Source organism: Diceros bicornis, chromosome 17 (assembly GCF_020826845.1).
Source record: "Diceros bicornis minor isolate mBicDic1 chromosome 17, mDicBic1.mat.cur, whole genome shotgun sequence".
In the NCBI taxonomy this organism is placed as follows: domain Eukaryota; kingdom Metazoa; phylum Chordata; class Mammalia; order Perissodactyla; family Rhinocerotidae; genus Diceros; species Diceros bicornis.
The window spans coordinates 1259293-1280492 of record NC_080756.1 but is presented as its reverse complement, the minus strand read 5'-3'; the positions used below and the strand labels follow the sequence as shown (position 1 = coordinate 1280492).

At 41.6% G+C, this 21200-nt stretch overlaps 1 protein-coding gene across 3 annotated transcripts in view; it reads left to right on the top strand.

Annotated features, from left to right (window-relative positions):
- The first annotated feature begins 18474 nt into the window (after positions 1-18474).
- CNOT2 (CCR4-NOT transcription complex subunit 2) overlaps positions 18475-21200 on the top strand; it is a 116529-nt gene continuing 113803 nt past the window's right edge. Inside the window, exon 1 of one of the 3 annotated variants that reach the window (XM_058557636.1) lies at positions 18475-18592. Coding sequence is in view for 1 of the 3 variants with exons in the window: in XM_058557632.1 (XP_058413615.1) it covers positions 18588-18592 (5 nt within the window). In the remaining 2 variants the exon portion in view is untranslated. The remainder of the gene's footprint in view (positions 18593-21200) is intronic. The other 2 variants (XM_058557633.1, XM_058557632.1) reach the window with 2 other exon arrangements.

Here is a 21200-nt window from a genome sequence, read left to right as displayed (position 1 = left end):
TCCCTCTCTGTACCAGGAAGAAGGTGGGATGACCTTATCTCTAGAAACTCTTATCAGTGCAGAAGGCGAGGACTTAGATCTGCACACTCTTGATCGCTGTGCTTTCTGGTCATCTCCCATAGCTCACTCCCCACCCCCAATATCCTCCTTTGTCTACCTGGATATGCTATTTAAGGTGAAAACCTCAGCCATTTGTCGAGAAACTCAGTTTCCCTGGTCTCTCCCATGTATACATATTCTAAAGCTTTGTTTGATTTTCTCCTGCTATTTGGTCTCATGTCAATTTAATTTGTAGCCCAGCCAGAAAGGACCCAGAGTGGGTAGAGGATGGTCTTCCTCCCCTTCACCCTCCTGATAATGAGAGCTAATTTACATCCTCGCACTTACCTTGGAATGTTTCATTGAATTTTAAGAGTAAAGCAATCGTTTGGTTGGTTGATTATTTAAAAAAAATTTTTATGAGGTAACATTGGTTTATAACATTACTTAAATTTCAGGCATACATCCTTATATTTCAATTTCTTTGAAGACTACATCATGTTCACCACCAAAAGTCTAATTGCCATCCAATAAATTTTAAGTTTTAAAAACCACTTTCAATCAACTTCGTGAATTTGTAAATTCACCCTAATGTTTGGATCCCAACCACTAACAGGGTGTGGTGTCACTAAAGGGCATGAGCTTGGGAGTCATGTAGAACAGGGCTTGGAAGGACCTTGGTGATTTCCCATGTATGTCTTATCTGCAGAATAGGGACGAGGACACCTATCTCACGTGTTTTCATGAGCATCATATAAAAGCACCTTGCACACAGCGTGTACCAAATAAATGTTGGTTTCTTCCCCTCAAATAGTATATTCAAAACTGTTTTCAAGGATTTATTATAGCACTTTCTCCAATTTCAACTTTCTCATGCTGAAGAAGCCTAGTATTCAATTTATTAATTAGTAAAATTAAAATTTTGCTTATATGTTGCTTTCTGTATATGCCTTATTGAAAGTTATCTCAAATCGGTAAGAAGCTAAAGATCTTTCTAGAAACGTAATTTAAAGAGATTAAGTAATAGATGATATATCTCACAGAATACACATTGCCTCTCTTGATTTACACACAACTTTTTGGAACTGGCATAAACCTCATAAGCGGGCATGATGCCCTATCAACAGATGGATGTGAATGCCCAGGTGCCAGAAATCCAGCCTGGCCACAGTTCCTGTCCAATGTGAAAATGGTGTCAGTTCTTGTAATTGGTCATCTGTTCCTGGTAATAATTAAGTCTACCAGAAATGGAAAACAAATTCTGAAATACAGGAATGTTTATTCAGTCTCAAGCAGGAATTTATAAAAACATTTCATATGCAAATATTTTTGGCACCCTTTAAACTCTATCAATGCACATCTGAGGTAGATAATCTTTCTATGGTTATAGCTGAAAAATATCAATCTAAGTAGTCGGTTTATAGTAGTAGTTCTGTTTTCCTAGTTTTTGCCTTTCTATTTCAAATTCAGCAGAGTCATTCCTAAAATCAACAGGCAGAGATTCGTCAATTATGCAGTAATTACATTCACAAAGATATAACAATGAGGATGTTCATTTTAGTGGTATTTATAATAGTGAAAAACAACAGAGGATTGGTTGAATAAATTGTTCTACCTATAGGATGGCTAAATGATGCTATATCCAAACTACACTCTGCAGCCACTAACATTATTTAGGAGGAGAATGTTTAAAGAAATGGGAAATGATCATAATATTTTACCATGAAAATGTGTAACACGAATGATTATAAAAATATTTCAGGGGCCAGCCCCGTCGTGTAGTGGTTAAGTGCTTGTGCTCCACTGCTGGTGGCCCGGGTTTGGATCCCAGGTGTGCACCAATGTACCACTTGTCAGGCCATGCTGTGGCGTCGTCCCATATAAAGTAGAGGAAGATGGGCACAGATGTTAGCCCAGGGTCAGTCTTCCTCAGCAAAAAGAGGAGGATTGGCAGATATTAGCTCAGGACTGATCTTCCTCACACACAAAAAAATATATATATATTTCAACCAATGACAAACTGAATAGATTTGGGAGCTCTTCACTCTGCATTCAGAATCTACTGCTTCTCATCCCCTCCTCTGCTACTGCTCTGGTCCATGTCGCTATCCCCTTTCACTTGACCATGTAGCATCCTAACTGGCCTTCCTGCTTCTGCTCCTTGCCCCACGTCATCAGATCTGATTCACAAAGCAGACCATGTCACTCCCCTGCTCCAAATCCTCCCGTGGCTTGTTACCTCACTTAGAGTCAACATCAGAGTCGCCACCATAGCTCACAGTGACTGACACTCTGTCCCTTCTCCCCAGGGCTCCCTCCACTCTCGATCACTCTCCTATCCCGTCTCTCATCATGCTCCCACTCCTCTCCAGCCTTACTGGAGAGGTCTCCCGGCTGGACCTGGAACACTAGGACTCTGCATTTGCAGTTCTCTTGCCTGGAATGCTCTTCCCCAGGTGTCAATGGCTCCTCCTCCTTCTTCCTCCAGGTTCCCACTGAGTCACCTTTTCAGAGAGGGCTTCCTTTCATCCCATTTAGTATTGCAGTCCTCCCCCACCCCTACCCAGAACCCCCTATATTCCCTCTCTGCTTCCTCCTTCTCCCTAGTACTTAACCACAGCTAATACACCAAAATTTTACTTACACATTTTTGTCTACTTCCTGCCTTGCTCTCTCCACGAGGCAGCAGTTTGGGTTGGCTTTGCTAACTGAAGTATCTCCATCTGGCACACAGGAGAAGCTAGAGAGAGGGAAGTGTGACACGAGATGTCATTCAGGGATCCAGTTTCTTAAGCCCAAGGGTAAGTTGTAAAATTCAAGAGAGCAGTTTTGGAGGGTTGAAACTGAAGTTCTGTATTTATATAGCCATGAGTCTGTTTTACAAAGAACTGTTACAGTGAGAATAATCTTGCTTGTTTATCAATTTCACCCACTAATCAGGTAGCCAACCTAAAATCCAAACCAGAAGTTAAGAAAAAGATTGAGTTACTCGGGCTTTCTTAAGTGCTATAAGGTATTTAAGGACAGAAGGGCTATGAACTCTGTTGTGATGGATTAGGTTGAAAGGTTCTTGGTCAAATTCCACTTTCCACATTATAAGAATATGTAAACTAAACAAGCTTGATTGAGCACATGGCAATTTAACTGCTGTACTTTTTAGGTTCTAAAGTCGTGAGCATGTCTGACAAAGGTGAAATATGTTTCTCCCCCTGGTTATTTGTCTAGTGATTATTAACGATCAGGCCAATGAAGTAGCTATTCGGCATAACGCTAGGGTTCCTTCACTAAAGCACAATTTTTTATTAATGAGGCCAAAAGAATGTTCTCCTGAAACTATGAAAATTCAAGCTGATGCCATTAACATAGAAAATAAGACCTAAAATTTCTTTAAAAATTTCATACTTTTATCAGAACTGAAAATTAACTTTTTTTCTCCTTAGAAAGTCTGAATTTATGTATATCTATTGTTTAAAAAAAATAACAAAAATTATGGTTTAATTTGGATCTCTGGATTTTTAATATTTTAATTTAGACTATGAGAAAATATGCTAAAGACAACACTCTACAATTATGATATCAAATAATTTTCTGAATAAAACCTTAATAAGCATAGGTACTCTTAAAAGTTCCTGCAGGGGCTGGCCCCATAGCTTAGCAGTTGGGTGCGCGCGCTCCGCTGCTGGTGGCCCGGGGTTGGATCCCGGGCACGCACCTACGCACTGCTTCTCTGGCCATGCTGAGGCCACGTCCCACATATAACAACTAGAAGGACGTGCACCTATGACATATAACTATCTACTGGGGCCTTGGGGGAAAAAAAGGAGGAGGATTGGCAATAGATGTTAGCACAGAGCCGGTCTTCCTCAGCAAAAAAAAAAGAGGAGGATTAGCATGGATGTTAGCTCAGGGCCGATCTTCCTCACAAAAAAAAAAGAAAGAAAAAAAAGTCCTTGCAGAGACAAGATTAGAAGCTGTGTTGGCCACAGTCGACTTCTAGGACTTGCTTTACAGATCTTGCACTCACATTTAGGACAAGTTCATGGCCATGCACCCCGTGCAGGACGATGTGGCTCTGTGGCTGCATTATCAGATTAACTAGCTACTTGATACCCTTTTTAAAGTAGGCATCGCTTGACTTTAGGAAGAATATATAGAGAACAGATAAATTTCCACGGAGCATGTGTAGAGGTAGAGGGAAGGCAGGGTGAGGAAAAACATGGCAGCAAAAAAATTCTAGGAAACTGGCAGTCAGTGTGGACGCTCCACCTCTCCACTACCTACTGTGGTGAGTTAGAAGTTTGGGTGAAGCTTCAGCCCTGCCCAGAGCTCATGGGTCAATGTTGTTCTTTGTGGGAAAAAACTTCAGGAGCACACAGTCCATAGCTCACATCACTCTGCATCAGGTTAATTGGCTAATCCTTCTCTAACTTTCTATAATATTTCTAGTCAATGGAGTTGTGTCCCTAGGCCTTGATAACCTGTGCAGTACCCTATTTCTCTAAGATTGGAGTCTGTCTGCCCCACCCCCAATTGGAGTACTTCTGCAGGAAGGAAGGTACTCATCAGGGATGAGGATCTAAAGTAAGAGAGGGGTAGGTGTCAAAGGTTAACTTGTTTTCTCGAGGACATCTTACACACAGCTGGTCTGACACATGGTCTGGTTTAGCATCAGTAGCTGAGGACACGTGTAATTGGGTAGAACCAGGGAACACACTACCTTATTAATCCAAAGATTAAGTCTATTAGACAGCACGGTTCTCATGGCTGGTTTTAAAATACAATGCTCATATTTTAATGCTTCCACTGCTATGTTTAACATTTGTGCAGATTAGAGGGGAAAAAAATAGAACGATGCCCTTGATACCAGCTCAATACAAGGTTGACATAAGGGAAGCTATACTGTAGAAGGGAAACCATATTGTGACTTGGAATGACCTCTGACTAACTCTGGATTTTATGGCCCCTCCCAGCTGCTATAAGCTGATAACTTTGTTCTTTTGGGTTCCTTAGGAATGTGATGACCCCCGCGGGGCAGAGAGTCTATGCTGATAGCCATCATCAATGACAACTGAAAGATCAGGGTGTAGGGCGTTGCTCCAGTCTCTGATGTGTATCAAATAAAACAAACGACTGCCAGCAACTAAGACCAGATGGATGCCCCCACCCTGAGACCAGATACCTCCACCCAGTAATCAGATGGATGTCCCCCCCAGGACCAGATGCCTCCCCCAGTCGGAGACCAGCCCCCTATATAACTGGCCTGTAGTCTTTGTTCTGTAAGACGGTTCTTTGAGACATTAGTCGGCCATCTTCCCCCTTGCTAGCAAGCTGTAATAAACTGCCCTTTCTTTTCCACCATCTTGCCTCTTTTTTTTTTTTAAACATTTTCAAGGCTTTCTTTTTTTATATATAATTTTATTTATTTATCTATTTTTCCCCCAAAGCCCCAGTAGATAGTTGTATGTCATAGCTGCACATCGTTCTAGTTGCTGTATGTGGGACGTGGCCTCAGCATGGCGGGAGAAGCCGGGCGAGGATGCGCGCCCGGGATCCGAACCCAGGCCACCAGCAGCGGAGCGCATGCACTGAACCGCTAAGCCACGGGCCGGCCCCTATCTTGCCTCTTGACGATTGGCTTTTGTCTCTCAGTGAGCAGATTGTGCCCTTTGTGCAGTAACACCCTTTCATTTGCTTATCTTTTGAATCCTCAGACTGTGTTGATAAAAAAGCAAAAACATTTTGGTGTCAGTATAAGATAAAAACATTGGGGGGAGGCTACACTTTATTTCTGCCTAATTCTCCTCATGACCACTTTTTACATGTAAAAGCTGGTGATTGCCAGTGCGGCTACACAGTTTTTCAGGTAACGGAATCCCAACTGCCACAGAAAAGGAGAAACAGTGGAGAGCCTGACTCCTACTCTTCCCGTAAGGGAGGCACACTACACAGATACTTCCAGGCTCAGAGACTCCACTGTGAGCAGAGTGTAACTGTGTACTGTAGTAGGATACACATAGACATATAGTTGTAAAGGAAAAGACCCTTTCATTTTCCTTCTCTATACATGACATTCACACTTCGCTTCTGACACTTCTAGTCACCAAATGTGTGTGTTTTTTCCCACACCAAGCAACTCTCCGATTCTCTGCAGACACCAGCTGGGTGTGCTACAATTCAGTTCTGACACTACCTACCCTGAGATAGCATCAGATCCCACAGGTGAAGGCGCAGTCCCACAGGACGGCCCCCACTCCAGATGTCAACAGCAAGTCCAGGTTACTACCTATGCTTCTCACCCACTGGCTGTAAACTGGAGGTTGCCACAACCCCTTTCTTGGGTTTGATTAATTTGCTAGAATGGCTCACAGAATGCAGAAAAACAGTTTACTCAATAGATTACCAGTCTATTATAAAAGGATATACAGCTCAGAAATAGCCAGATGGAAGAGATGCAGGCAGCAAGGCAGGGGTAGGGGCACAAAGTTTCCACGCCCTTTCCAGGTGCACCACCCTCCCAGCACCTCCACATGTTTACCAACCCAAAAGCTCTCCGAACCTCGTCCTTTTGGGTTCTTATGGAGACTTCATTACAGTAGGCATGATTGGTTAAATCATTGGTCATTGGTTATTGATTCAACCTCCAGCCCCCGGCTTCTCCCTGGAGGTAGACAGGTGGGGCTGAAAATTCCAATCCTCTAATCACAGAGTTGAGTTCCCTGACAACCAGCACCCATCCTTGGGGGCTTTCCAAAAGTCACCTTATTAACATAAACTCAGGTGTGGTTGAGAAGGTCTTGTTATGAATGACAAGATACTTTTATCTCTCTTATCACTTAGGAAATTCCAAGGCTTTTAGGAGCTCTGTGCCAGGAATGGGGATGAAACTCAAATATATATTTCTTTTTAAATGTTATTTTATTTTTTTTGTGAGAAAGATCAGCCCTGAGATAACATCTATTGCCAATCCTCCTCCTTTTTTTTTCCCTTTTTCTCCCCAAAGTCCCAGTAGATAGTTGTATGTCATAGTTACACATCCTTCTAGTTGCTGTATGTGGGATGCCACCTCAGCATGGCCAGACAAGCGGTGCGTGGGTGTGTGCCCAGGATCCGAACCCTGGCCGCCAGTAGCAGAGCCCATGCACTTAACCGCTAAGCCACGGGGCCGGCCTCATCAAATATATATTTCTTATCAAAAATCCCAATATCAGGGGCCGGCCTGGTGGCGTAGCGGTTAAGTGCCTGCACTCCCGCAGCCCAGGGTTCAGATCCCAGGCGCGCACCGATGCACCGCTTGTCAGGCCACACTGTGGTGGTGTCCCACATGAAATGGAGGAAGATGGGCATGGATATGAGCCCAGGGCCAGTCTTCCTTAGCAAAAAGAGGAGGATTGGCGACAGATGTTAGCTCAGGGCTGATCTTCATCACACACACCAAAAAAATCCCAATATCACAACAGTACAGTACAACTTTGACTCATACAAATTATAGTTGTACCAATCAAGCAAAAAACGCTAGTGAAACAGTTACTTTGTGAAAAATCATTATGCTAACTGATAAAGACTGGATCTTTGTCCTTGGAATGTATGGTCTATTTTTGGAAGCTAAAACAGACACAAGACAGCATATGCTAAACGTTAAATAAGTGGTATAGAAAATAAGTTCAGAAGAGGGAGGAGAACATTGCAGACTGGGAAAGAAATGAAGAGTTTTAGGAAAAAAACAGTTAAATTTTTTTAGCAAATCAAACATACTACTTCATGTTAGTAAAAGAATTATACAAAATATTTGTTTGTGAGACATCTGTGACCTTTTCAGTAAGATACTGTATCTAAAGTTACAAAAAGTTGCCTGTTATTCAACATTGATTCAAAGTACAAACCAAAGAGGTGAAAGGTAATTTTGTCCTTAAAAAATTAAAACAGACAGCAATTTGAAAATGAAAAAGAAATATAGTTACTATACATCTACAGCTAGTTGTAATTGTCTAGTTACTTTTTAGAAAAGCCATGTTTTAGAAAGCTGAGAGAGGGGCTGGCCCCGTGGCTTAGTGGTTGAGTGTGCTCGCTCTGCCGCTGGTGGCCTGGGTTTGGGTCCCGGGCGCGTACCGACGCACCGCTTCTCCGGCCATGCTGAGGCCGCTTCCCACGTACAGCAATTAGAAGGATGTGCAGCTATGACATACAACTATCTACTGGGGCTTTGGGGGAAAAAATAAATAAATAAAATTAAAAAAAAAAAAAAAGAAAGCTGAGAGAATTTGTTTCAGGCAGACCTGCATTACACGAAATACTAAAAGAAGTTCTAGAAGCTGATGTGAAATGATACCAGACGGAAATTCAGATCTGCAGAAAGAAATGAAAAGTACCAGAAATGATAAATAACTGGATAAACATAAAAGACCTTTTTAAAAAGGATCTCTAATTAAATTTAGATATGTATTAAAAAAGTCGTGTCTTAGAAATACAAAGATTAGAAGATTTTACTTAACTCTTCGGAATAGCAGATATTGTATGTAAATTGATGAGGGTTGACTTTAAACAAATTTATAATAAAGTTAGCAATATCTGGAAAACAGATGAAATGAAGCAAAAATAAGGTGAAAGAATCTAAATTATTCTAATTTTATTGAATGAACTCATCAAAGTCCATTTTTCTAACTACTGATACCAACAAATCATTATGCTTAGTCCTGCACTCAATGTTTATAGCATGAAGTAAGTTATCTACCACGTCTTCCAATTTATCTTAAATTATTTTGGATTTCTAACATAATTTTGAGAACACCACTACCTTTGAACAAGAAAGGATATAGTATATTTGCTATATGACCTAGTCATGCCAGTATGCAAAAATATGTACATTTCTAATCATATTATTTTTCAATGCCTTTTAAAATGGTAGTGTTTCTTAATCTCAGATGATAAAGAATTTATCTATCTATCTATCTATCTATAGTAGTGGCAATCTTTTAAGTAAATAAAAGATAACAGATTCATACCTTCAAGTAGTTATATATAGTGATGGTATATCATATCCACCCTATTTCTTATAAGCTAAAAAAATAATGTCTTGAAAAAAAAGAAAGACTTCCCTGGAGGTAAAAGCATGTGTTTACGTGTGTGTGTGTGTGTGTGCGTGTGTGTGTATGCATGTGTGTGGGTATGTAGGTATGTGGGGGGGAAGGTGTATGGGTATGTGTGTGTGTGTGTGCGTGGGTATGTAGGGTTGTGTGTGCATGTGTGTACAGATATGTCAATGAGAGCTGTTCCCTCAGACAGGCACTAGGCTAACTCCCTCACCTCTTCAGGTGTTTGCTCTGGTCTAACCTCATAGAGACCCACTCCGACCTGCTCATTTACTAATGGAAACTGTCCTCCTCCTAGTGTTTATAATCTCCCTTTCTCTAGTCTACTTTTTCCTCCTATAGCATAAATCACGTTCTAAAACAGTATATAATTTATTTGTTATGTTTCTTACTTTTTGACTGTCTTTTCCTGCTAGAATGTAGGATCTTTATCTATTTTATTCACTGGCATATGGCAAAGGCCTAGAAGAAAGGCTGGAACATAGCAATGACTCATGGAGATCTGCAGAATTAAAATGAAATGAAATTAATGAGACCAGAAGCAACAAAAAATCAAAGTTTATCTGAAGATATAGCTGCACATAGCAATATGCTACTTTTTGTAAAGACAAGTTAGCTATGTTTCTTGAATGGGGTTGTTGATAATATATTTTAAAAATTCTGTCTTTAAGGGATCTTAAATTCATAGTCTGACACCTAAATCACATGTGTATCAGATGAACTTGAAGCCCCCTCGTTTCCTGCAGCTCCCTTGCTCAGCTGTCATTCCTGAGGAACATCTTCACTGGCCACCTCACCTAAGAGCACCTGTCCCTGGTCACTTTCTAGCCCTTATCTTGCTTTGTTTCCTTCATAATTCTGATCACTGCATAATATTATGTTGAAAATTTATTTGTTTGATTATTGTCTATCTCCTCCAGGAAAACAGGGACCTTGTCTGCTTTCCTTTCTGCTCTATTTCCCTGTGTTTGGGCCAGTGCCTGACACGTAGTAAACATTTGCCAGCATGAATGCACTGGGAATTTGCATGCACTCATGTTCTTCTTCACATGAGAATGATCCAGTTGTTTGTCTCCATATCTGAAGTTGCTAAGCAATCACTTGTATTATTCCCTCACTAGTAAACAAACAAACAAAAAATAGTTCTTCATGCTTCATACCATATCGAGTTAGACGGTCAAAAGGTTTGAACAGAAATATGCTAGATATTATTCTACCAAATATCAATGAAATTCAATATTGATCTGGAAGATAAAATCTTAAGTAATATTAAATAAAACTTTTAGATTTACTGTTCTTTTCTGAGTAAAACCATATTAATTTTACTGAATTAGAAGTAAAGACAATGATCTACAATTCTGTGAAATTCCATGTGATTTAAAAACTTAAGCAAAGCCAACGCAAGAGCAAAGAGCAGTTCAGACTCCTCTGCTCTTTAATCCTGCCTCTTTGTTTCAGATCTGGACTGGGTGACAAAAGCAGGGCTGAATGACATTGCTACTCATGGTGACAATATCAGAGTTGTTAATGGGTGGGAAATGCAAAAAGAAGCAGAACTTTATTTTTTTTTTGTTTTGTTTTGTTTGTTTTTTTTTGTGAGGAAGATCAGCCCTGAGCTAACATCCATGCTAATCCTCCTCTTTATGCTGAGGAAGACCGGCTCTGAGCTAACATCTACTGCCAATCCTCCTCCTTTTTTCCCCAAAGCCCCAGTAGATAGTTGTATGTCATAGCTGCACATCCTTCTAGTTGCTGTATGTGGGACGCCGCCTCAGCATGGCAGGAGAAGCGGTGCATCGGTGTGCGCCTGGGATCCGAACCTGGGCCACCAGTAGCGGATCGTGCGCACTTAACCGCTAAGCCACGGGGCTGGCCCAACTAACACATTCTTGAATATCTGTGATTTCTCATCAAAAATCTTTAGCTTTGAAATTTCATTTCAAAAATAATTTAAAAATTAGCATAACCATACTCTGTATCACAGGGAAGACCAGTGTATAAAGAAATACTTTCAGCTGATTTGAATGCCCATGTTTTTGTTTGTGTTTATAACTGAGTTGCAGCCAAGCTGTACAACTTAAATTGCCCTGGGCTACAGTAAAGAATTGAAACAAACAAATGAATGAGGCCTACGTGCCAGGTAAAGGCAAACTACTGAGTTATCACATAGTACTATAGGTATCCCAAATTAAAACAAATCCATGCTCTATTAATTTCCAATGATGATTCAGGCTCAGCAAAACAATATTCTTTGTTACATTAAAATTAATGTTATTAATTTTAAATATTTTAGTTTAATTTCTATTTTTTCAGTTTAATAGTTAAAAAAGAGCTATCAGGCGGGCCCCGTGGCTTAGTGGTTAAGTGCGCGCGCTCCGCTACTGGCAGCCCGGGTTCAGATCCCAGGCGCGCACCGACGCACCGCTTCTCCTGCCATGCTGAGGCCGCGTCCCACATACAGCAACTAGAAGGATGTGCAGCTATGACATACAACTATCTACTGGGGCTTTGGGGAAAAAAAGGAGGAGGATTGGCAATAGATGTTAGCTCAGAGCCGGTGTTCCTCAGCAAAAAGAGGAGGATTAGCATGGATGTTAGCTCAGGGCTGATCATCTTCCTCACAAAAAAAAAAACAAAAGAGCTATCAGCATAGATTTACATCAAGTTTTCTATTTGCACATAGCACACATTAGGGTAACTTTACAATAAAAATAATTTATCACATTGGGTATACACAACAATTCTTATAAGGTGTTCCTCTATTATTCAAGATTGAGAAACGGTGCTGTATCATCTGTATGGCTGGAGCATAACAGAAACTTGATAAGTGTTAGTTGACTCAGAATTTTACTTCTCTGTCTAGCTTCTCCATATTCATTCATTCAATGGACTCAGCCAAACCATCTCCGAGTTAGTTTCTTCCTCATAATAAATGCACTGAACTCACAGTGAGGAGTTTTAGTGGTTCTTAGACTTTTTTCCACTAGGGACCCCTTAGAGCACCTTATGAAATCTATGGACCCCCTCCCCAGAAAAATGGGTGTATGAAAATACTACACACATTATGGAAAATTACATACATTAATAAAAAGAACAGGCTCTGAAGTTAGAAATAATCTGTAATGGAAAACAACCTCCCTTAGGGCCTCCACTTCCTTGCCTGTAAGGCGTGAGGACCATCGTCTCTGTTATGCAGCTTGAGTGAAATCGTATCCTTAGGGTGCTTGCAACTTAGTAGACACCAAATCAGGTGGGAGCTATAGCTATCACCAGGCCAATCCTGACCTCCTATTTTACCTCTGATTACTGTTGTTTGAGGTTTTCTTGTGCTGATTGTTTAGTTGTAGCCACTTTCTAGTTTCCAAGGATCCTATAGCCTCCCTACTAGCTACCTCATTTATTTGGCTTTTCCTTTTAGGATACCTACTTTTACAGATGACGGTGACCCACGAAAGCACTGGAGAGTAATAACATCTTTAATGTTCGGCTCAGAACATTTAAGTAGTCGGCCGGCCTGATGGCGTAGCGGTTAAGTGTGCCTTCTCCACTGCAGCCGGTCTGGTGGTTAGGACCCAGGAATGGACTGACGCACCGCTTGTCAAGCCATGCTGTGGCAGCGTACCATATAAAGTAGAGGAAGATGGGGCTGGCCTGTGGCTTAGTGGTTAAGTGCGCGCGCTCCACTGCTGGCGGCCCAGGTTCGGATCCCGGGCTCGCACCGACGCACCACCTCTCCAGCCATGCTGAGGCCGCGTCCCACATACAGCAACTAGAAGGATGTGCAGCTATGACATACAACTATCTACTGGGGCTTTGGGGGAAAAAAAATAAATAAAATTATAAAAAAAAAAAAGTAGAGGAAGATGGGCACAGATGTTAGCCCAGGGCCAACCTTCCTCAGCAAAAAGAGGAGGATTGGTGACAGATGTTAGTTAGCTCAGGGCTAATCTTCCTCACCAAAAAAAAAAAAAAAGAACATTAAGTAGCTTTAATATTGCTGTGATAATTCCAAAGGTGATGAGTAATAAACAGAGAGAAATTCAATATAAGGACAAGGATACTGGAAGGAAAATCTCACCCCAAGTTTAAACTGGAGAGGACCTGCTACATACAGGAGGCACACAAGAAAATGGGGAATCACACTATTACACCACATCACATCATTGTCTTGAGAACTGAAGGACAATAAAACACAATGCGTGGCACATAACTGAGATTCAATCACATTTGAATAATGAATGATAAATGGATACCAAGTCAGAGCAGAGCACTGTATGAAGATGAGGAAGCATTATTCTATTATTCTCAAAACTGGTTATATTAAATATATACTGTTGTGTGCATATCTAGAAAACAATTCAAAAAGGTTATGGGAAATTTACCAAGAGTTCAGGAAGAGTGCCATGAAAATAATGCATAGCTTTGGAAACTTACAAATATAGGAGAAATCCTTATACAACAAACTCTAAGGGACTGTCCAAATTCTTTTATTTTACTTTATTTTCATTGTCATTTTGGTATTTTTAAGTATCAAATATTGCATGAAGCATGTAGATGACAGGCTGAAGATAAAAATATTTGGTTATGTGTTTGATATACTCTTACTGTAGTCATCATAATGAGATATCACAAAACGCTGAAGTTTAATGAAGATTCTCAAGCATTATAAAATGCTATTATAAGTAAACAGTAACCTCAATCTGTATGGAAGATCTTAAAAAGTGATCTTAAGAAGAATATGTATAATGGAACATGCCCCTCCCCCAAATGATGGCATTATTAGAGATGCCGGTCATTTTCCATCATAATAGCTCTCATTTTAGAATGGTGAATGCTTCATTTAAAGTACAGTGTGTTCTGGTTTTTCTTTTTTTAAATTTTGTTTGAGATCTTATGCTATGATTCTATGCAATTTCTAAAAATATGCATAGAAGCTGAGCCTGTGATCCACTAACAGTTTTTATTAGTTCTGTTGAATTTGTCAATAGACTGGGAAGGTGAGCTAAAGGCTTTATTCCCTTTATATTTGGGGAGATGTTAGAGTTGAACACTAGTATATTTAACCTGTTGCTGACTTTTCTTAAACTTTGGCAACTTAAGGTATCCTGGTATACGTATTAATTAGTGAAATATTTATCACCCTACTGCATAGACTTATTTGTGATCATTACTGTTTTGTTTAAATGGAACTGATATCACGTATCCTCACAGAAAATTTCCAATGCAGTTTTTGAGAACTAAATTAACTATTCGTGTTTAACCAGATAATTGACAGACGGTTTCTTTTTGAAACAAAATGCTTTTTAATTATTAATCAAGTTACTCGCTTTTTATTTATTTATTATTTTTTTTTGTGAGGAAGATCAGCCCTGAGCTAACATTGATGCTAATCCTCCTCTTTTTGCTAAGGAAGGCTGGCTTTGAGCTAACATCTATTGTCAATCCTCCTCCTTTTTTGGTCCCCAAAGCCCCAGTAGATAGTTGCATGTCATAGTTGCATATCCTTCTAGTTGCTGTATGTGTGACGCGGCCTCAGCATGGCCGGAGAAGCAGTGCTTCTGTGCACGCCCGGGATCCGAACCGGGGCCGCCAGTAGCGGATGGTGCGCACTTAACCGCTAAGCCACTGGGCCGGCCCAAGTTACTTATTTTTGATTTCAAAAGCTGCTATGTTTCTGATGTATAATGAACAAATGTGTGTAATTTTTTTGTGCCAGACTTTTGACTATTTTCAAGCACCATGAGATGGATGGTTAGAAACAATAATATTAAGGTTTCTATTTAACCCTTTCAGGACTGAACTGTATCTCTTTAAAATTCTTTTTCTTGTGTTATGATGTTTGCCATTCATATGCTTATGTTTAGCTTATTTTTTGTACCTTGAGCATACTCTACACATTCAGTCCTTAAGGGGTGTATTTTACAAACTGTGTGCTGTAAGGTTTATTAGCAATCAGATAGAAAACTGATTAAGTTTATACTATAATTTTGTAGAAAAAAACCTGCACAGCTCTGTACTTCATCCATGAACAATTTGCAATGTGGGCAGTTTCAAGGAATAAATAAAAATAAAATGTTAAAACAAAAAAGGAATGTAAAAATTTTAAGTTAAACATAAAAACAGTGAGAGCAAGAATTATTGAATAGGATGGAATCAGTTTGCAGTATGGTTTTTAGATTGTTTCTTCCAGACCCATGGTTTCCTTGCAATCTGTATACTTCATAATCTTCACTTTCTTCTGTACTGAATGTATTTTCACTTTAAGTTCTTCAGTTAAAAAGCAGGCTAACACTAAGCATTTGAATGGCTAATGCCATTACTGCTTAAGAAACACAGATAATTCTTTCATTGACCTATCATGTGTATTTATAAATTATTTTCATTCCTGTTATCAATTCAGTATTTAATTCATTTTTCCCTTTAAAACAGATTTCAGTTAATTTTTCACTGCCAGCAAAAATGTATTTGCTGATTATATGTGAGTTTTAAATTGATTTACTATTATGTACTGATTGAATCTGGTAACTTTTGGGGGAGTAATTTTACTTTTTTTTTTTTTTTTGTGAGGAAGATCAGGCCTGAGCTAATGTCCAATGCCAATCCTACTCTTTTTGCTGAGGAAGATTGGCCCTGGGCTAACATCCATGCCCATCTTCCTCTATTTTATATGGGATGCTGCCACAGCATGGCTTGACAAGCAGTGCATCGGTCCGCGCCTGGGATGCGAACCTGTAAACCCCAGGCCACTGAAGCGGAGCGCGTGCACTTAACCACTACACCACTGGGCCGGCCCATAATCTTACTTTTTAAGTGAAAGATATCTTATAATTCATACATAGGCTAGAATAATTAATGTTTTTATTAAGGAAACAGCTTAACCATGTATTTAAACATTCAACCAAGTTGATGTAGTTGAGAAAGCAGAGTTAAAAAGTATTTTGTTGGGCCGGCCCCGTGGCTTAGCGGTTAAGTGTGTGCGCTCCGCTACTGGCGGTCCGGGTTCAGATCCCAGTCGTGCGGCGCACTGCTTCTCCGGCCATGCTGAGGCCTCGTCCCACATAGAGCAACTAGAAGGATGTGCAGCTATGACATACAACTATCTACTGAGGCTTTGGGGGAAAAATAAATAAAATTAATAAAAAAAAAAGAATGTACATAAGGAAGACCTGAGGGTACTGGCTGATGAGTTGGACCCAGGGTGTGAGGAATCACAGAAGATTCCTAGTTTTCTGCCTGAGCAAGTGAATGGACTGTTGGTGGTACTGTTTATGGAAATCAGGAAGACCGTGGGAGATGTTTGGATTCAAACGTTGTTTCAGCACATTAAATTAGAGATGCCTGTCCTTTGTATCCCTTGCCATGATAAGATTTTTAGTATTGTCTACACACTTTGACAAACAGGAGGCCTCCCTTTCCTACAGCTAGTTATGAGTCAACAAACTCATTCGTCCTATTAGGTATACAAGGAATTTACCTTACACACACTTCAAAAACACACAACATCTACTCAGGTATGGACTGTTTTACAAGTAAAAGTTAGAAAATCTATCAAAGTGAATAGGTGAAAAACAAAACAAAACACCATGAACTATCTACCAAATGGGCAAATTTGATCAATACTGGCAATAAAGATGAACTTTTTGATGCAATAGGGCAATTTAAAAAATACAGCATTTAGAGTGCTTAATAGAAAGTCATAAATATAAGCCCTTAACAAATGTTAGCTCATTTAATACCTAGAACCCACCTCTAAGGCAGGTATTAAACAAATTTATATAGATTGGGCACCAGTAACAAGACAATTTAAAACTTGTTCTTTAACAAGGTCTAAAGTAAATTTATCCTAAACAAGCAGTGTCTTCAAAAAAGCAGTAGTCTCAGTGCATTCTTCTTCCTAACACTCCTACCCTACACATTTGTGGTGAAAATGTTTGTTGTTCTGTCTCTTGCAATAAAATATCAAGGTAACAAAGCCCTCAAATTAGACCCTTTGGAAGTGATTTCTCCAATTTCACCAATGTTCATGCTATTTAAAACTTGTGCTTTTTTGAGTAAATATAGTGATGGTAAGAATAAGGTCCAGCTTTTGGTCTTAACAAAGTCCTATACAGGAGTCAAACTAACAGATTAGAATGGTAATACTTGATGCTACTATATGCTTATAAGCATATCCCGTTTTTATCATTCCATCTTATGATTCCAAATATCGAGTTATACTTTCAAATTACTAATCGCTAGATATACACGCTCAGTAGTACATAGACACATGTGCATGTATTCATACACCTATACGTATTACACATACTTAGAGGCAGCGTCAGCCTTTTAACACACATCTTAACAGGGAAGAGAAAGCTCAGAGCAGGAAAGGACTGTGGGGGGCGGGGAGGAAAAGGGAGGGAAGGACATAAGGAAGTGTTGATCCTCCTTGAAGTTTCCTGAAGTAAAAAAGACAGTGAGGCACAATGTTTAACGAAATGAATAACCAGGCAAAACATTTTCTACTGGCTACATCAGCACCATTTGGAGTTTAAATAAATTCACACATCTACTAACATCTCAAAATAGCTTGCCTCCCGTAAACATGACAAAGTCACCTTTTATTTTATAGTATCCTTATTTTTCCTGCTATTTATGAGTGACGGAGGCCGTCTGCCTTTCCATGATAAATTTTAAATTGGATTACAGTGAGTTTTTAGCAGAAGTTTTATTTACTCCACACGAACTGTACTTTACATTAACAAATTCTATCACTCAAACAGAAAGGAGTAACAATGTTCACTTGATGGAACAGCACAATCCCAAGCGCACACGCGGAGGCTCCGCGTCCCAGACCGCCGGGCAGCACCCCGGGAGGCTCACCGACGCTCAGAGGAAGGAAGAGCCGTTACTCCACGGAGAGCGAGCCCACCTCCCCTGAGCGGCAGGTGCTCGTCCGGGGGCAGAGGTCGGCCTCCGCTCCCCCAGGCCCGGCGGCACCGCGGCGGGAGCGCGCCGCTGACCGGGCCCCACCGCCCGCAGGTGCACGGGGGGCGCAGGCGCCGGGCGGGGGGAGGGGGAGGAGCGCGCCGCTGACCGGGCCACACCGCCCGCAGGTGCACGGGGGGCGCAGGGGCCGGGCCGGGCCGGGGGAGGACGGCGGCCGCGGGGACGAGTCCCGCACTCCCCGCCCCGGGCCCGCCCGGAACCCGTGGTCCGCTCGCCGTGACGGCCGCGGAGGAGCCGCAAGCCTCCCGGAGCCGGCGGGGACACGACGAGGACGCGTGGGAGAGAGGCCGCCCACCCCCGGCCCCGGCCCGGCCCGGCCCGGCCCAGCCGGCCCGCCGCTCCCACCTTCCGCCGCCGCCGAAAGCGAAGCCGGACGGCGGGGGTCACGGTGGGGGTCAGAGGGTAAAGGTCCTGCTCCCAGCAGCCTCCGCGGTGGATACGTCGCCATCTTGGATCCGCGGGACAAGAAAATTCATGCGGTGAGTTTTTGGCAAATTTTCGGAAGTCTGGCAGCGGGGCGCGCGGCGGGGGCGGCGGATTCGGGGCCCCGCAAGGCGGGGGAAGGCCCCGGGGCCGGTGCGGGCGCGCCGGGTGCCCGCGTGCAGCGCCCCGGCCCGCCGCTTCCCGTTGCTTTTGTCTGGCTCCAGTCGAGAGGGCGAGCGGCGGCGGGGAGGGGGTGGCGGCGGCGGGCGGGTGCGGGGAGGGCGGGCGGCGCGGGCCGGGCGCGGCTTCGGGGTCGGCGGCCTCGGCGGCGCCGCTTCCCGGGCGGAGGAGCCTGCCGCGAGCCGGCCGGCCGGGCTGCCGCCTCCCGAGCCCGCGGCTCGCGCTCCGGCCCGGCAACTTGTGTGTGTGTGTGTGTGTGTGTGTGTGTGTGTGTGTGTGTGTGTGTGTGTGTGTGTGTGTGAGGGAGGGGGGTGCGGGGGTGCGGGTGCGGGCGGGCCCGGGAGCTCCCGTGCGCGGTGGCCGGCCCGGTCCTGGCGCCGCGGCCGGAGCGCCCGCCGGGCTCCACTTCCGCCGCGGCTGCTCCACCTTCGCGTCTCGGGTCTCGCTCAAAGTTTCGCGGAAGAAGCGAGTGGGGCTCGCAGAGGCCCGCCCGAGTCGGCCGAGGCTCTGCGGTCGGTCTCGGAGGGAGAGCCTCGCGCTCACTCCGGGTGGCTGGGCCTTGCGAAGGCGAGTTCGAGTTTCCTTTCGTAAAAGCTTTTCCAAGAGTTTGCATTTATTCCAGGCCCTGTGGGGACGGTGTTACCACCACCCAGGTCTTACATACGGGTACCACCCTCTCGGAAGGAACCTCAACATCAACTTCCTTCGAATTCTAGGGGACACCTTCACTTTTCAACATCCAGAAGGCCGAATGCAGCACATTTTGTTTCGTTTTCGTAAAAGTGGTCGAAGAATCCTACTCCTTTCTTAATCTTCTGGACGGTTTCTAGTAATTCAGTACCCTGATGTCAACCCTTAGATTCTTGGCGAAATGATAGAAAGTACTGCGTTAACAAAATCTGTTCAGAAGGAGGCCATGCTTGAATTTAGTGTTCAAAGTTGGACACATTTTTTGTCATGCTGGATATCAGGAATTTCTAGACTTCTAGAATCGTAAATGCAACTTTTGATTTGCCTTTTGAAAGAAGCTAAGTGTAAATGATCAAGTATGGGGGGATACAAATTTGAAAAGTATCTATTTACATGCTAAGTTCACGTTGGGTTGTTTGGGAATATTGGGTATATTTGAAAACAGTTGTTTCCCAAACGTCAATGCCCACATCTCTTGCAGTTTTGGAAGATACCTTTATCCTAGATTTGAAGGATTGATGAAGAATCACAGTGGACTGAAATGTTAAATGTTTACATTCTGATTCTTGTCATTGAAATATTTCTTAATGAAGTAAGAGCTTTGGTAGGTTTTTCGTGTTGAACTCCTCTTTAGTTTGTACTTCTTTTGTAATATTAAATCTAAAAGAAAAATACAAAAAACACGTAGAAAAGATAACTCTTGCTCCACTTCTTTCTTGACTTTTTAAGATCCTTGTTTAATTTTAAAAAGGTACGTTTCTCTCTCTTTTTTCCTGAGGGCTTGAATTGCAGTGACTTCTGTGAATACTTTGTATTTTAGACAGCCGTTGAGAAACTTACACACTTTTTGCATCCTAATTATTACTGCATCAATAAAAATAAATTAATGTAAGCATCATTTGTTGGCAGAACTCTTTTGTTCTAAGTATGCTGTATAGAGGTATCTGTAACCTAATCTGGTACTCTTGAGGAATGAGAATTGCCTGTATCTTTAACCAAGCAACAAATACAGCCTTTTAAAAATTTTCAGTTTCTATAATACTTTCGTTTTAAAGTAAATTTATATGGTGGAAAAACGAGGGCAAAATGCATGAGTGATTTATGTTCTCGGTCGTTTGAGAAGTACTTGATCTTGAAGATAAAATAAAACTCAGAATGATATTTCTCCCCAAGAGAACTAATTACCTATGTTTTTACTTAGTAACTTTGGAAGTTTAATTTACTTCTTGATTTTTCAGAGATATTTTACAGTTATAACCTGAAAATTCTCTTTGTTCACAAGTAAATAAAATAGTTGAGATTTATGAATAGATTTTATTAGAAGTGTTGCTAATTAGAAGTGTTTTGGTTTTTATCTCTTCAGTAGGTATTGGTATTAAAAGTACTTGAGTTTTGAAAGACTCGTACAGAATTTTTCACAGCCCGTGGGAAGTTAACAGTTTCACCAAACTTTTTGGTGACAGATTTGCTTCATAAGGTTTTCTGATGATACAGAAAAATATAGAAAAGTTATGCTTCACGTCTATATATGAAATAATGAGTAGACATTAATAGACTAGTAAAAATAATTTATTTTTTGCTCTTTAAAAGCAGTGTTAAATAGTATTTTTTTGATTGTCAAAATTTTTAACTGTAAAAAGTTCACTCTGTTATGAGTACATATTTAAAAGCAAACTTCCCATGTGCTTGCTTGAATAGGCATTTGAGGACAACTTATGCAAATAGTGATACAGTCTTGTAGGAAAAGATACTACTAAATAAGATTTTGTTTGTTACCTAGACCTCTAGTGGCTT